This window comes from Coenobita brevimanus, chromosome 58 (assembly GCF_032717465.1).
Source record: "Coenobita brevimanus isolate Jiangsu-jjx chromosome 58, ASM3271746v2, whole genome shotgun sequence".
In the NCBI taxonomy this organism is placed as follows: domain Eukaryota; kingdom Metazoa; phylum Arthropoda; class Malacostraca; order Decapoda; family Coenobitidae; genus Coenobita; species Coenobita brevimanus.
Genome location: NC_137011.1, coordinates 10963436 through 10981810, shown reverse-complemented (window position 1 = coordinate 10981810; position 18375 = coordinate 10963436). Strand labels below are relative to the sequence as shown.

At 43.8% G+C, this 18375-nt stretch overlaps 1 protein-coding gene across 1 annotated transcript in view; it reads left to right on the top strand.

The window, feature by feature from the left end:
- The window catches only part of LOC145402635 (voltage-dependent calcium channel subunit alpha-2/delta-1-like), a 440994-nt gene that overhangs the window by 257658 nt on the left and 164961 nt on the right, over positions 1-18375 (top strand). The window contains exon 15 of the mRNA XM_080274627.1: positions 12065-12252. Within this exon, the coding sequence (XP_080130753.1) occupies positions 12065-12252 (188 nt within the window). The remainder of the gene's footprint in view (positions 1-12064; positions 12253-18375) is intronic.

Sequence of the window (18375 nt, the reverse complement as noted above, 5' to 3'; positions counted from 1 at the left end):
ATTATTGAAAATGTGCATAAAGGGAAGGGTGATACCTTGGAAAGAGGAAATTATAGAGGAATAAAACTTTTGGACCAGATAGTAAAGGTAATAGAGACAGTCGTGGAAGTATGACAAAGGAAAGAATGAGTATTAACCTGAGGCATCCTGTCGACGTGTGGGTACGTCGCAACATTTTGTCACAGCAAGTCCCATCGACGTAGCAGTACATTGCGCAATTGCAAAGTTCATAATTTGCACAATTTTCAATTTTCACGTGTGATTTTTGGTACGTATACACTGGACACCTTCCTCTACAAGATGCCAGGCAGGGACAATGCCTTACCCCGCATGACCTCCCCCCCCCCCCGCACGCCATCGTCTCGACAATTCACCTGTTATCAGTGACCTGGCCAGTAAAGACATTCAGGGCCAGAGTGATTCCCCAATCGATGACAGTGTGGAGGACAAAGTTTACCTAACACTAGAGGAAGAAACAGTCAGAAATGATGATCAGGTAATGTCGCCAAAAAAAGGTCAGGTATGTTGATGTGTTAGTGAGTGAAACAATGCTCATATTGCCTATATTACTGTGTGAAAACCAATATACTCTCGTACTACATATAAATTCATACCAAATAAATAAATAAATACCATTTATGAGTGGTGTGGAATAGTTACCCTCCCATAGAACTCATTTTCTTTGGAGCCAGCCTGATAGAAAACCCAGTAAGGTAAGGAGTACTGCTAGATGTATCGAGTATTTTAAACCTCAGGTGAGCGATTTCTCTATGAATTTTCGATGTTTCTCACCAAAAGCGGAGGTTTGAGCCAAAAATTTTTTTTTCCAAAATTGGCCAGGACTTGGGGGAGTCAATGGTGGAAAATCGGTCGGGATGGGGTGGGTTAATGAGATGCAGTTTCGGTTTATGCCAGGCAGAGGGACCACTGATGCAACATTCATTGTCCGACATATTCAAGAAAAATATACAGTGGTTTCTCGAATTTCGACAGTTTAGAATTCAATGAATCAAGTTTCGATGCATTATGGAGTGGTCTGCCTACCTCACGTTTTGATGCAAATTCGCGCATTTCGATGCTCTCAGAGCCAGACTTCAACCAAAACAAGCAAAGATAATATTTTTGATGCAAACCAAAATGTTAGAAGTGAAGGAAAATTATAAGAAAAAAGTATGAGCCTAACCTAATATTGTATGTGACATGTGTCAAGAAGAGAATGAAAATCAGCATCATTTATTCATATGTGGAGCACACGATGATAAGGTTCCGAGACAATTCACCGTCAAGTCAATTCGCCGTCAGATAATTCGCCGTCAAAACATGGACGATTTCCCGTCAGGACACTTCGCACCCAGGACTACCCTGTCATTCTATAAATATACCTACAGTATTATTAACTAATCAGTACTTTAATAACTCGAAGATATAACAAGAGAAATTAAAGGAAAAGAATCAATAATAGAAATACTAAAACAAAATGAATTACAGGTGGTAGCAAATACAGTAGGCAAAATACTGAAACAAAGAGAAGTACATGTACAGTAATTATGAATAAAAGGAGCAACATAGAAATGAACAATGGAGACTGAGAGAGAGAGAAAAAAAATCATGTTGTTTAAGGACAAGAGCTCCCGGATGGGAGTAGGCACCAACAACAACAAGCCATGTGCAAGGTGATGTTCTGTTGTCGGTGGCCGTCTTGCTACTGTCCCGCCAGCAGCCAGCCCTCTACGGCCAAGTGCCGCACTTTCAGCCTGTACCTTCCATGTGTGGATGTGCATTTCACTGCAATTTAGTTGTATGTATTTTCTTTGTATTTTCCTCTAAACTTACCTGTTTCAAGATGGCAAGCGAGGGTGGTTCTTCGGGTTGCAGTGGTAATGGACAAGAGCAGCCTGGCATCTCTAGATCTTCGCAGCCAAAGGAGAAATGGCAATACGGGAAAGGGCAGAAATACACCAAGTATACACTTGCTGACAGTATGGCAATACAATGCAGAACTACAGTTACTTAACCACAATTATAGTTCATAAAGTTTACAAGGGGTGTGGGCAAAAAATAATGATTTTGTGTAGTTAGGTTCGGAGGTCCCAGACCCAAACTAATTTTTCCCATAAGAAGTTCAGTTTAAATTTCGATGGTTTGAATTTCACGGTGATTTTTAAGTACCCATGCCCATCGAAATTCGAGAAACCACTGTACCTGTATAGAAAGGGAGGTTCGTACTTTGTTTTTGTTGATTTGGAAAAGACTTCTGATAGAGTGCCAAGGGATGTGGTGATGTGGGCAATGGAGAAGCTTGGGATTGAAGAATTGCTGGTTAGAGTGGTCATGGCATTGTTCAAAGGTGCTGTTACCCACTTGAAAGTAAATGGAAGTTTGAGTGAGGTATTTTCCTTGAATGTTGTTGTCCTTCAGGGGTCAGTTTTAAGCCCTGTATTGTTAATTATGGTGCTTGAATCCCTCTCATGTGGTAAGAGAACTGGACTTCCATGGGAGATGGTGAATGCTGATGACTCGGTTTTATCACATAGAATGAGAGAGTAACGGGAAGGATTTAGGAAGTGGAGAGATAGAATAGAGTAAAAGGGTTTGAGATACATGGACAAAACACAAGTAGTGATATCTAGGGTAGATAGTAATATTGTCATAAAAAGAAAATGGCTGTGTGTATTGTCGCAAAGGTTTGGAAAATAACTCTATATTGTGCAATTTTTGTTATTAATGAGTGCACAAGAAATGTAATAGCATTAGAGGCAGGGTGGAAAATAATGCTGATTTTGAGTGTTTGGTATGTAATGGAGAGCATACTGTAAGAAAAAGGTGGGAAAGGATTGATCTTGCTGGAGTCTGTTTAGTGTGTGGAAGAGTTCTATTTTGGGGGGATTTCGGTGATGTGGCCAGAGCTACCTCAGTAACAAGTGTAAGGAGTAGTTGGAAGATGTTTTAGGTGGTGTTGCTTCTCCCGACATTAAGAGGGCTCTCCCTCTGTGCTAGGGGGTCATTGAATGCAGCATGTGTTAGGAATCTAATGTTGTAAAGTAGTGAAACTTGGACAGTAAAGAGGAGGGTATTTACAGTAGTGCACTAACTTTCGCTACAGCAGGATTCGCGGAATCCACTTTCGCGGCATGCACCAAATATTCCCTAACTTCCACTTTCGCTTGAAAAAAATCGATTTTCGCGCACAAATTTTGGGTTTGGGACAATATTTTGAACTTTGAATTTCCTGCACCGCCCTCCCGCAACCCACCGCCATCTTGAATGATGTCATGTCAACACTCTGTCCACCCATTCCCGCCATTGTATACGAGCGTGCTAGCTCCATTGTGTTGGATTCTCACAGTTCAATGGCCTCTACTATACCTGGTAGTGTGGGGAAAGGGCCTGGTGGTGTGGGGGGAGAGCCTGGTGGTGTGGGGGAAGTTGCATCTGAGGAGGCAGAGAGAGAGAGTGGTAGTGAGGCAGCAAGAGGTGGCGCCAATACGTCTGGCGTGGCTAAATAAGCCCGCCACGCGCCTCGGATACTTACCCCCAACATCCATTAAACACCTCAACCTGGTCTCTGTGGTATGTTTCTCCTCAAATAATGTGTACTGTACAGTTTTTATTGTTTGTATCTCACAATGCAATGTACAATAGTGATTTGATGTACTGTATTGCAAGTGAAAATGAAAATCTGATGTTACTTTAGGATAACTGGGAACCAATTAGCCTTTTTGCCATAAAGACAATGCCCCAACTTTCGCTAATTCCACTTTCGCGCATTATTTTTGGACCCAATTAGGCGCGAAAATTGGTGCCCCACTGTATATGTTCAAGTGTACAGAGATGTGAAAGATCAAATGGACATTCCTTGAATGACAGACCTTGAGGGGGATAGGATTGTGAATAAAGATTTGAGAGGAAGGAGAGGACTTGAATGTTTTAATGATGCTATGAGAAGGGGTAGAATGAGATGGTTTGGTCATGTGGAGTGGATGGAGGATCTTCTTCTTCTGTGTTTAAAGGGCATTGTAGTCAGGAGTGTAATTCACCCTCAATAGGGCCACCTCAGGCTACTGGACCAAGGGTGATTTGCAGATGTCACAGCTGACGTAAGCACCCTGACTGCCTCAGGAATTCCAGAGTGCGGCAGATGACAGCAGCACAATCCATAGCGGCCAGATCGCAGCCCCCTAACAACACTGGGAGAGTGATGGTCATGATACTCAGAGAAGCAAAACTATCTTTGAGCCACACACGGAGGGAGTGAAAGCGGGGACAGTCTAACAGGAAATGGTGGATAGTGTCTTCAGCATTCAGACATCACTGACAATGAGGGCTTGGGGCTAGGTTTATCCTAAACAAATGTGACGCTAGACCTGTATGACCTATTCTCAGACACACTAATGCAGTATCCAAGGCTCGGAATTACAAGCACACCCATGGATTGGGTGAAGAATCATGTCTATAATGCCCTAGGGTGGTGTGGGAAGATCTGCTTGTGTATTTGAATTCCAATGGGAATGACAAGACTTAGGACAAGATGGGAGAAGCTGCCAAAATCCAATGGGTACGGTTCCACAGAGGGGGAAGAATGTGCCATAGTAGCAGCCCTATCTGCAGCCTCATTAGCTCGGATACCCACATGAGAGGGTATCCATTGGAAACATGGAATACCCATTGGAATCTAGGGACAAAAGGATGGACTCAGATACCAACTGTCTGTGGGAGGAGGGGGATAGGGAACTTAAAGGGAGAGAGATGACTGTGAGTCAGAGAAAACAACTACTGTACTGGCTGGTGGGGTAGTATATCCCTAATAAACTCTGAGGCCCGTAAAATAACTCAGAGGCCACCACAGAATGGCTCCTGTCTAGTCTCCAGGTTCTACAAATGGAAAGGGCCTAAACAAACATGGCTGCAGAGGATGGTGATGGTGTGAAAGAGTGGGAGCCATCGGGAAAAACCTGGAGGAATCCCTGATAATGGAGGGAGACAAGTTCTGTAAATAAATGGGGGGCAAAGAGATCATTACAGTACTGCCTTTACAATAGGGGATGTGGAGGGTGAGACTGAACATGGAAGGCAGAGGGAACCAAGGGGGGACAGGAGAGACAGGGGAAACTGGGGAAGGAGTAGGAGAAGGGAGGGAGAGGACATAGAAGGAATGAAGGGCACGGACAAGGAAAGGGACATGGGAACATACTGTAGAGGCCAGGAATGAGCAAGGGGCTCAACCGGAGTATGAGTGAAAAGGATGCAAAGAGGATGGGATGGGGAGAAGGACATACTATGAAAATAAGCCATCCATGCATGATGATGCCTGGCCCATGCTAGTGGCAAGACACCAGCCTCTGCATGTACTGTTAGGACACCACTGGGGAGAACCTAAATGCCCCCAATGCTATCCATAAGGCAGTGTTCTGGATGACTTACAACCTGCTCAAAACTGAGTGGGAGGCCGAACTGTAAATATCGATACCATACTGGATCTTACTCAAGATTTAGACTCTATGAACTTTAATAAAACTTCCTGGGGGGGTGTCCCAGCTAAACTTTTCATTATGTCAAGGCGATTCAAGCACGAGGCCTTCAAATATTCAATATGGGATTTCCATGTTAGGACTGGTCCATCCAGAAAGAGGCCTAAGAAAGTTTCTTGGCATCGCAAGGGGGCTTGGCTACCTCCCAGGGAGATCTGAGGGAGAGAGGGAAGGCTATGCTTGAGGGTAAATTACATCAAGGCACATTTCTGAACATTAACTTGCAGACCCCACCTACCAAACTATCAAAGGAGGGCATCCACCCCAGCTTGAAGGCACTGTTGAGCCTCTAACAATGTGGGAGCTGTACTGAGCAGCTTCAGGTCATTTGCATAAACGAGAAGGGTGGTGGCCGGGGGGCAGGAGAGATCTGACAAAAATACGTTAAACAAGAATGGGCTTCAGACAAACCCCTGGGGAACACCACACTTAACAAGACGTGGTGTAGACACGGCCCCTCCCACTGACAGGGAAAACTGCCTACCTGTAAAATAACTCCACAGCCAGAAGAGAGGGGGACCCCTGGATCCCTTTAGACACAAATTTATATAAAATGGCCTAGTGGGATGCAGAATCAAAAGCACCAGCTAAATCCACAAATAGAGCCAGCATGACACCCTTATTGCTATATGCTTCTTGCACCCGATGCTCCAGCTGATGTAAGACATCGAGCGTTCCCCGGCCCGGCCGAAAGCCACACTGTTCCTCCAGGATGATATCATTCATCTTCGCCCACCACTGTAAATGAGAACCAACCTTCCCACCCATCAATTTTCCTATGCACTGCAAGAGGGCAAGGGGGTGATATCCTGCAGAATGTGAAAAATCCTTGCATGGCTTTTGGAATGGGAGAAGGGTAGAGACTTTCAAAGGTTCCTGGAAAACACCTGTCGACCGACTGATATTATATATATCCAAGAGGATGTCATGACCTGACAAAGGGATATGGGTTAAAAATTCATGTGGAATGTGGTCTGGCCCAGCTGCCTTGTGAGGGACCTGGGCTGAAATGGCCAGAGATAACTCGCTTGATGTAAAAGGATCTGCCAAGCCAGATTGGGGACTAGCAATCTCTGCATCACTAACCATTGTCATGAGGAGGTCTAGGTCAGAGAGAGGAACAGGGAGGCCATGATTAGAGCCAAAAAAGGAGGCCAGAAAGTCTGCCTTTGATCCATCGGTTAACAAATCCACATCATTCAAACAAAGGGGAAAGGAAAAAGAAGACACCCTGCCTCGCATTGCCCTGAGAAACCTCCAAGTATGGGTAGATGATGTGGAAAATGATAGGGATGCTGCAAATGATGACCTAGCCTCCCGTTGGGCAGCCACAATAACACGGGTGCATTCTGCATTCAGGTGTTTATACTGCAGCATATTGCTTACTGACAAGCAATGGCGCCATGCATACCATGCTCTGCGCCTGGCCGTTATCGCCTCACGACAAACCTCTGACCACCATGGCTTCCCACAACTACGAACTGTATGGCGTGTCACTTGTGGAAAGGCACAGTGGCCTGCCCTCACTAATCATGATGAAAAAAAAAACAAGTCCCTCAAAGGGGAGGTTCACCTCAGGAGAGGAAGTGGACAACACCCCTGCATAGACCTGGCAGCCCTCCTCCATGAGCTTCCATCGAGAATGAGATGGGCACGGTTCCCCCAAGCGTGGATCTGGAAAACAAAGACACAGGGGAAGATGATCGCTGCCTAGGTATGGGCCAAGGGAGAATTCAGACCCTAGGAAGCTAGGCTTGCCAATACAGAGATCAAGGACTGAAGTTGCAGCTGTGTGCGGATCAAACCAAGTATGTAGACCTGCTGGAGAGAAGAGAGTGAACCATGATGAATTTAAGAGGAAACTGGAAACTGAAGAACCTGAGACACTCTGAGAACTGTGCAGGAGATCTGACTCCCAGCAACAGTGACATCCACTGAAGTCACCAAAACCCAGGGCTGGGGAAGGAAGTTGATCCACATATAGTGATCCAATTCACCACACCCTAGAGAGTGGCATGGATTGTAAGTCACCAATAAAGAAGCCCAGCCACTTGCCAACTCTGCCAGGACTGCCATAGCCTCCAGCACACTGTCCTCAAATCATGCCAGGGCAAGAGGCCTACACTTGATGACCTCCCTAACCATGACAGCTAACCCCCTTCCCAACCATGGGAATCTGTTCTCACGAAAGAGGATGTAGCCTCGTAGATAGAAACTACAGTAATTGTTGGGGGTAACCACATCTCGCACACTTCTACAAATGCTGGTCAAAGTTCATTTACAAACATTTTAAAATCATGAGTTTTCCTAACCAAGGAGTGAGCATTCCAAAACAAAAGTGTCAAGTGCACAAGGAGGCCCATCATGAAGGAGGGACAAGTTCTGAAATCCTGGGCAGAAGCTGCTTACAGATGTCCATGGGGGAAATGCTCTGTAAATAAAAGGAGAGTGCATCTAGGAGGATTCGGAGAAGAGGAGTGGAAAAGTCAAAGGTAACGAAGTGGGCACTGTTACCGTGAGGTGAATCTGAGTATAGTGGTGGTGGGCATGGGGAGGCATGCGGACGCACAAGATTCTCACTGGGAGGAGGCTGAGGGATGCCCATATCCACAGTTTGGACTGGAGTGGCCACCAGTTCCTCCTCAGCCCCCAATCACTTGAGGGGGGGTGGGCATCTACTAACCAGATGCCAGGGACAAGACAATCGCCTGGGGAGAGGTAGCCGAGAAGAAAGTATCATGACATCTGCATAAGAGGCAGGAGATTTGGACACTGTGATGGACTGGACTGGGATGGGACCACTGGGAACCTCGTCTTCCAAATCATCGCATGGAGGTATCGGAGGAGCAAAGTGATTGGACACTGAGATGGAAGCATCAGACAGAGATGATGGGACCCAAGACCTGATCACTCTCTCTACAGGGGTGTGAGACAGTGAAGGTCAGCTGGCAGAGATTGAAATGTCCTTTTCCAACAGATGAGACTGTGAAGCCACCTGCTGGACCCGTTGCCCAGCCACAACCTGTCATTGTAGAAGCAGGCTGGTAGAGCACGTAGTTCCCTATTGATAACCTGCCTGGAAGTTCCATTCTGACAACCTGTAATATGAATCTTATCCGCCAAATAATAGATCGGACAAGTACGGGAAACTATGCTTTGGTTACCCAGGCAGAGATAACAAAGTGGATCCCTGTCACAACACGTCCCATCCTCCTCCTTGAAGCAGTGATGTCCACTACACATGGAGCACCGCACAGAGTTCCTACAAGCAACAGAGATATGACCATATTGGTGACACTCATAACAGTGTGAGACCGGGAAGCAATATTCAGACACTCTAAAGGCCATACACTGACAATTATCCCAGACACGGTTGCCCAATCAGTAGAGAGGCGGCCTGCAGTCTTACCGGACCCAGGTTCAAATCCCGGCTGGGGCAGTAAGGATTTGAATTTATTAAAAATCAGACTTTACTGATCTACCAGAAGACCCGCCGACATGTTGTAAAAATACCCCCACTAATACCAGTACACCAGTCCAATATGAGACAGCCCTAGCATGTATTCAATATAGATGGTGGGTGTTAATGCCGAAGAGGTGACATGAAGAGGTGTGTGGTATGTAGGAGGACTACCGAGCCTTGAGAGCAGGCTGTGAAGCCTGTGCCCAGAGTTGGACACACACACACACAAAAGACAGGCAGTGGGCCCTGGAACCTCATCTTGGACCATCTTGGACTGTCAAAGATCATCAAGTCCTGGAAACCTGGCAGTGAGGTGAGAGGCCTCTGCCGCTGTGCATGGATCCAGCGGTCAGTCAGTGTTCCTATCTAGTATCTGCAATGCCTCAAGAAAGTCCCCCACATCAAAATCCAGATCAAGTGGCCCCACTACTCCAAGAGAATTCGAGCCTTCATCCAAGCCCCTAACCTGATGACACTTGAGCTGCCAAGGCCCCAGAGTCTGAAAGCCTCCATGGGAGGGCTTACCTTTGGATGGTCCATTTCCCTCAACCTAATAACTAATGTCCACCCAAACCCCAAAACTTCTGGCTCGCTGTTCCAAATGCATTTGGCAAAAGGGACATGAATAATAGCATCCATGATTTTATTAGGATTATTAAAGATCCTTTGCCCTGCCTGACCTAGGAAATGAAAGGTGGCATATGGAACTGTGGACTTCTTGTCATTCATATCAATTGTGTCTTTACCTGCTTGCTGCAGCATAGTGGTGGCCTCTACAGGACTTCCAACAGCATGGGGCATACCTTTAACTGGAGGAGAGGTTTTGTCCCTCCCAGCCACCTCGGTTTGCCTTGCCTGCTGGGTGATTGCTGCTTCTGGGCAACTGGCTTCCAGCAGGGAGACATCATGGGGCCTCTTACTTACGGTAATGGAGGCTTCCATATCCTGTAAAAGGTCCATATCATCCGTGTCCAGGACATCACTCTCCATATCACAGTGCACAGCTCCTCCACAACTCTGCCTAGCTACAACTCCACTCCTGGCAGGATTGGCAAAACATGTCCAACCCATGCGAGAGGTAGGTAAAAACCCGGATGAAGATGTTAATTGAGTTTGGACGATGAGAGGTATGAACACTGAGGGTAGAATTGCTAGAGACAGACCAAAAAGGACTTGGGATGAGATCATATACTGTACACTGTTTTGTGACCTCACAGAAAAGGTGCTGAATAGGGAGGCTGTTAGAGTTCAAGCTGTGTGGAGAGCCACCTCTAGGTGACCAATTCTGAATAGAGAGGCTGTTAGAGCTCAAGCTGTGTGGAGAGCCTCCAGTAGGTGACCAAAGCCAACACATGCAAGCATGTTGGAGCCTTTATAATTGAAATGAAATTAAACGCTTGCCACAAGCTATCATATATATATATATATATATATATATATATATATATATACAGTAATCCCCCCACTATCTGATGTAATAGAGCCAAAGGCATGTCCGGAAAGTGGTCCCGTCTGGATAGTGGGCCCCAGCCTCCTGGACTTGTACTTATGGACCCTAACTCAGAAAAACACCTATACAACTCCCTCTGGACATGCATAGCACCTATTTAAGACCCAAATCACACCAATAAGGGACATAAAAGGCTAAAATAAATGCAAAAGAGAAAATGAGGTTTTAGAGGTGAGTTTATACAATATTAAACATTTTGGGTACTTACAACAAGTCCCTGGCTCCTGGACTGGTTTCAGCCACCAGTGTGCATTCCACAGTTAATCCTTTGCACTCTAAGTTCTAATTTCTTAACACTGCACAACACTATAAATTCCTGTGTGTTCTAGTGGCTAGGTATTGCAGTTTATTCACTGTTTATTCACAAAAAACGAGCACATGTGGCTTGCATTACGATAAGCATCTGCTCTCGATCGGAGTTAGGCTGTGACTGTTGATGATGGGGTAACAGAGTTGCCAGATCGCAATGGCCAGATTACCAAACTCCTCAATTTTCATTACCAAATTTAACTTTTCATTACCAAATTCGTAAAGCTAGCATCTATTCTTCACTAATTACTGTATATATACAAGTGGAAATACATGTAATCACTCTTCTTATAATTAACAGTATGTTGATTATTATCACACAATATAGGCTACCAAATTAATCAGAGAGAGCAAACAATCCACCATCTCCATCCTGTGTATCTTCATACATGTGAAAAATCCGTTTGGTATTGTATTATTCTGATTCATTACCAAACGAATTTTTCATTACCAAATTGGCCCACATTTGGTAATGAAAAATACCAAATGGCAACCCTGACAGGGGAGGGGGGAGGAAGGAAGGGGTGAAGGGACCATGGTGTAACAGCTGTTCGGCACAGCGCGGCAATTTCAAATTACCGGTGGGAAAAAAGTAGGATTTTTTTTTTTTTTTTTTTGCGATTTTTGGCCCATTTTGGGAATATTGGATCCCGGGACCAAAATATCCAGTAAGTGGGGATGTCCGGAAAGTGGGCGTCCGGAAAGTACGGGGATTACTGTGTATATATATATATATATATATATATATATATATATATATATATATATATATATATATATATATATATATATATATATATATATATATATATATATATATATATATATATATATATATATATATATATATATATGTATATATGATTGTATCTTTTTCATGCAAAATCATGAAAATTAGTATAAAGTATTTTAAATCTATACTAATTTTTTTTACATAAAATGGTTTCCAAGAGGAATAGAGAAGGGCACAGATTTTTTTAAAGGCAAAAATTGACCTAGGGCTACTGGGTTTTCAGGGAAAGAACGAGATGTTTAAGAACACTTTTTTTTTTCTTTTTTTAATGTTAGAGTTGATTAATTGAATGTTTTTGGTACCCAGTGCCCTTAATGGTATATAGCCAACCAACCTCTTCAAATTGCATCATATGATCAAAAAGTGTTCTGTAACCTCTTGGGGATTTGAACCTGTGAATGGCTGTTACTCCAACTAGGACATTTTGCTACCAGGTGAAAAGTATCCAATATCCCACACAGGGTCCACCACACATTGACTTACTAGATGTGGAAGAGAACAGCCCAGAGATGCAAGAGATCCGAACTGGGATGATTGACCGTCAGCACGAGACTGTGGGTGTGAGGGGCAAGGTGAGGGTCGATGAGAGTCACTGGATACCTCATAATGTCCAGTATTCCTACACACCTGTCCCCAACACTACATACAGGTAAGGTGTGAGGCATCTGTGTGGTGTGTGGTATGAAGGTAGAGGGATGAAGTGTGTATGGTGTTCTTACCTAATTGTTCTTACCAAATTGTATCTCTACAGGAATGAGTCAAGCTCGTACTGTCCTGTGTTTTGAACCATTTTAATCATACATATCCTTAGATTTATAAATAGTTTTAGCATACACTATTTCATTTGGTAGTACATTCCACTGATGAATTGCTCTGTTTGGGAAACTGAATTTCCTTATGTCTTTATCACCTCTCTTTTTATGCAGTTTTTTGCAGTGTCCTCTTGCTGTTGCTTCCTCATAGGTTATATACTCCTATATTGCCAGACGTCTCAATCCTGTATGTTGCCTGAGGTGGAGGTTTGTTGCTTTCCAACCGCTCATAAGACTGTGACATCTGATCTGGTACTTCGCACCCAGTTTTTTGCCCATGCCACTGTGCATTCAGGATCAGTGCCAGTTTTTACTGACGGTTCCAAGTCTGATGCTGGCATTGGATATGGGGTCGTCTTCCCTGATTTTAGCCAACGGGGCAGTCTTACTTCATCTGCCTCTATTTTTACAGCAGAGCTGTCTGCAATCTTGATGGCTCTGCACCTTATTTTACTGCATGAGGCTATGAATTTTACTATTTTTAGTGACTCCAGGGCAGCTTTGTCTGCCCTCGAAAATTTTAACTCTCCCCACCCCTTGGTTCTGATGATTTTACATAAGCTCTATTATCATAAGCGTCGTGGCCGGAGGATTTCTTTTTGTTGGGTGCCAGCTCATGTGGGTGTTTCGGGTAATGAGCATGCTGATGAGGTGGAGAGGTTCGCAGCATCTCTTGTTGCTTCCCGCACACCTCTCCCTTTCAGAGATTATTTCCCACTAGTTGGGTCTGCTCTCCAAGCCTCCTGGCAGTGGGTTTGGGATTCTCTTCCTGTTCCCAACAAGCTCAGGGAGGTGCAGAAAGAGGTGGGCCACCGGACATTTATGCCATCACCACGCTCGTGGGAGGTTATCGTTTCTCGTCTCAGAATCGGCCACACACGACTGACACATAGGCATCTTTTGGTGGGGGACCCTCCCTCTTTTTGTGATGATTGTCTTGTGCCTCTGACTGTGAGGCATCTTATGGTTGAGTGCCCCAGTCTGGGGGATGCTCGCCGTCAGTGTTTCTCTAGGTTTCGCTCAGGAGACGGGTTCTACCATCTCTCCTCCCTGTTGGGAGACGAAGCATGTGTGATGGGGGGTGCAACTTTCTCCTTTCTTGAGGAGGCTGGCCTCCTCAAGATGTTGTAGTTTTACTTTAATTTGTTTTAGTTTTGGTTGTTTTATGTCAGCGTGTTTTATATTCTTATTTTGTTTGTTTTATCGTTTTCTTTGTCTTGTATCAAGACTTTACCTTTTATTGATATTTCAATTATAATTGTTTTACGGCGGCAATGACCTTAGTTGTTACGCCGTCACGCTCAATTTCTTCAATCAATCAATCAATCAATCAATCAAACCTCAATCCTGTTTGGGGTGGCCACAAACAAATCGCCTCCATGTCGCCCTGTCCCCCGCCATTTCACTGCCCTGCTCCCAACTCACACCTCCCTCTCTCATATACCTCTCCACCCCATCCCTCCATCTCATCCTTGGCCTCCCCCTCCCTCTTCCCCCCTCCACCTCACTCACATACACTCTCTTTGTCAATCTCTCACCCTCCATCCTCTCCACATGGCCAAACCACCTCAGTGTGTTCCTCATAACGCTTCCTATCACATCCACATCAACACCACAACGCTCCTTTATATCCTCATTCGTCAGCCTGTCTCTCCATGTGACTCCACAGGCTCCTCTTAAATAACTCATTTCCAGTGCTCTCACTCTTGACTTGTGTCCTTCCAACAACGTCCAAGCTTCACTTCCATAAATTAGAGTTGGTATCACAATACTGTCATGTAGTAACTTTTTCACTTCCATGCTCACTTCCCTGTTTCTTATCACTGCTTTCAAAGAGCCAGCAACCTTTCTTCCCTGCTGTACCCTTTCTACCACTTCACCCTCCAAACCTCCATCCTTACTCATCACACTACCCAAGTACTTAAACGTACTCACATTTTCCAGTTCCTCACCATCCAACCTCGCTGTACATTCACTGACTTCACCTCTCTCAGAGACCATCACTTTACTCTTCCCTATATTCACCTTTAGATTCCATTTCTTACGAACTCTCCCAAACTCATCCACCAAGCCTTGCAGCTTCCCTTCGTCTTCACTCAACAACACAGTATCATCTGCAAACAACAGTACAGGGAGTTTCCAAACACTACTCTCTCTCACCAGGGCCATTCCAACATCCACTACCCTACCTTGTACCTCTTTTATTACCCCATCCATGTACAGATTAAACAACCACGGAGACATGACACATCTCTGTTTCAACCCAACCTTCAAAGAGAAAAACTCTCTTAGTTCACCATCCACACACACTGCAGCCTTAGCACCATCATACATACTCTTCGCAGCATTCAACAACTTCCTATCTACTCCATATATTCTTAATACTTTCCCCAATCCTTGTCTATCCATCCTGTCATATCTGTCTATCTATCTATAGCCCGACGCCCTAATCCCGCAAAGGGTGGCCGCAGACAAAACGCCTCCAAGTCGCTCTGTCACCCACCATTTGACTAGCCTCCCCCCAACTCACCCCCCCCTCCCTCATATACCTCTCAACTCCATCCCTCCACCTCATCCTCGGTCTACCTCTCCCTCTCCCTCCCTCCACCTCACCTATATACACCCTCTTAGTCAGTCTTTCATTCTCCATTCTCTTCACATGTCCAAACCACCTCAGTGTATTTCTCCTAATCTTCTCAACCACATCCACATCCACCCCACAGCGTTCCTTCACTTCTTCATTCGTCAACCTGTCCCTCCACGTCACTCCACATGCTCCTTTCAAGTAACTCATTTCCACTGCTCTCACTCTTGACTTGTTTCCCTCTTGCAAGGTCCATGCCTCGCTTCCATACGTCAGGGTAGGGATCACAATAATATCATGCAGTGACTTCTTAACTTCCATACTCACCTCCCTATTTCTCATCACTGCTTTCAGTGTACCAACAACCTTCCTTCCCTGCTGTACCCTTTCACGCACTTCATCCCCCAAAGTTCCATCCTTACTCATCACACTACCAAAGTACTTGAATGCACTCACATTCTCCATATCCTCACCATCCAACCTCACTGCACACTCTGTGACTTCATTCCTCTCAAACACCATAACTTTACTTTTGTTTACATTAACTTTCAGATTCCTCCTCCTTCACACTGTCCCAAATTCATTCACCAAACCTTGCAACTCCCATTCATCTTCACTCAACAGTACTGTATCATCAGCAAACAGCAACACCGGAAGCTTCCAAATCTCACCCTCATTCATTAGAGCCACCCCCTGTCATATGCTTTCTCCAAATCCATGAAAGCCACATACAACTTCTTTCTCTTCTCTAGAAACTTTTCCACTAAGGATCTAAGAATGAATATCTGATCTACACAACCTCTTCCCTTCCTAAAGCCTCCCTGTTCTTCTCCAACTGATTCCTCTGTTCTTTCTCTAACTCTGTCAATAAGTATCCTACCATACACTTTTCCTATTATACTAAGAAGACAAATGCCCCTATGATTACCACACACTTCTTTTTCCTCTTTTCCTTTGTACAAGGGAATAATTATGCCTGACTTCCAATCCTCTGGGACACTACCTTCCTCTCAGGCCAATCTACACATCTTCCACATCCATTCTACTACTATCTCTCCCCCATGCTTCAGCATTTCACCACACACTCCATCCATTCCTGGGGCTTTCCCCAATTTAACTTTCTTCATTGCTTCCACAACTTCTATCCTACTGATTTCTTCCTGTCTTCTCACTTCTCTCCTTCTCCCAGCCATTCCCCAGCCACTTATACTCGCATTACTTCCATCCTGTATGTTCAACAATTCCTTAAAGTGTTCTCTCCATCTGCTCACTTTTTCTCCCTTCTTCTTTAGTAATGTACCATTTTTATCTTTCACTCCCCTGCTAACCTCACTTCCACCCTGTCTTACTCTCTTCACCTCTTTCCAGAACATTTTCTTATAGTCCCTCCACTTTACACTCAAATTCCTTCCAAATTCCTCATCCACTCTCTTCTTACTCTCTCTTACTAATCTTTTCACCTCTTTCTTTCTTTGTACATATATATACTCATTTCTTTCTATTTTCTCGTTTCCTGTGATGCATTTACAGTATATAGCATAATCATGTCCCTTCATTTTCTTCTTTCTTGTAATGGTGGGAGGTTTAATTTTTCAAGTCTTTCTTCATAGCTTAGATCTCATAAGCTCGGTGCCTAGCATGTAGTGGCACCTTTTTACCTCTTCAGTCTTATCTATGTATTTTTTGAGATGTGGATTCCAGACTACTGATGCATACTCCAGGGTTTGTTTAATGGATGATGTGATTATCATTCTCACATTGTCTTCAGTTATATATGCAAATGCCACTCTCTTATATGCAAGCAGTGTTTCATACTTTCTCATTGATGTGGTCAGCCGGAGATAGTGTGTTATTGATAATCACTCCTGGGTCCGTTTCCTTTTCTCATATGTGCAGTGTTGAACTTCCTAGCCTATATTTCTAGTCTGGCGTTTTTCCACTTTCACCAAACTTGATTACATGGCATTTGTTCATACTGATGATGGATGGATGGATGGATGGATGGATGAATTCCATTTGCCATCTATTGAACCATTCATGAAGCTTATTTAATTCTTTTTGTAGCCCTCTGCAAGAGTCTGTGTTTGTAATTCTCCTTTGTGTTTTTGCATCATCAGGAAACATACAGTATTTACATAGCTTCCATTTCCAGTGTTGCTGCCAATGTCATTTATATATACCAAAAACATTATTGGTGCCAGCACTAAACCCTGTCTGACTCTACTAGTCACTTCTCTCAGTGATGAGTAATTTCCCCCATAGTACTGTTCTCATTTCCCATTTTTTGAGAAAATCTTGCATCCAACAGTACAGGTCACCTTAGATTCCTCCTTGATGGCACAGTTTTCATAAACGTCTTTGGTGAGGTACTCTGTCAAATTCCATCTTGAAATTCAAATAGATACTGTCCACCCATCCTTCTCTTTTCTGTGATGTTCCTGCAAGTCATAAAAACTTAATAGATTTGCAACACATGATTTTCCATTTATAAAACTGAACTCTCTTTCTGTTATCATATTATGTTTCTCCAGATGGTTTACCCATATTTTTTTTTATCACCTTTCCAGGATTTTACAGTGCCGTAATTAAGTGGTAGTTAAGTGGATTTTGTCTCCTTTCTTGAAGAGGGGAACAGTGTTTGCTTTCATCCAAATATCAGGTAGTTTACTTAGTCTTAAGGATTCCTTGAATATTAAATATTGTATATAGGTCTGCTTAACTCTTCTGCACATTCATATGAGGCCATTAGAGGGAAAACCAGGTAAGCACCAAAAAAAGAAAACAGAAAAAAACGCTGTTAAAGTTTGTGTACTTTAAATATGACATAACTTTTCAACCAATGAAGATATTCTGCTCTTGTTTTTTTTTTTTCCATGTAAACTAATTCATCTACTTTTCTGTAATGATACTCAGATGCTGATAATTAATGGTATTTTAAATGAAAAAATTCAATAACATCTTCTTTCTCCTCTTGTTAGACAACAATCGATGACAAAGTAGCAGTACTTTTACCCATAATATGTGTTATTGTAGGTCAGCTATAAGATATTGAGACTGGAAATATGTCAGTAGGTAAGTAAGGACATGTGCCTTTATGGTGGTGTCATAAAAAAAAGGTTGGTGGTGTGCGTCGAGCCAAGTGATTGGTGTGTCTTGCAGCCACCTCCTGCTGTGTGGCGCTCGCCTGGTTTTCCCTCTCACTCTTAGCCTCACATACATGCGGCCTACAATAAGTGCATGTTTTGACATGAATACTATGGTAAAATCGACTTAACTCAAGTAGGAAAACCGGACATGATGTTGGTTTCCAAGGATGCAGTATATGGGAGAAGAAAATACTAAGCCAAAATGGACCTAATGGTAATGTCATGGAGTG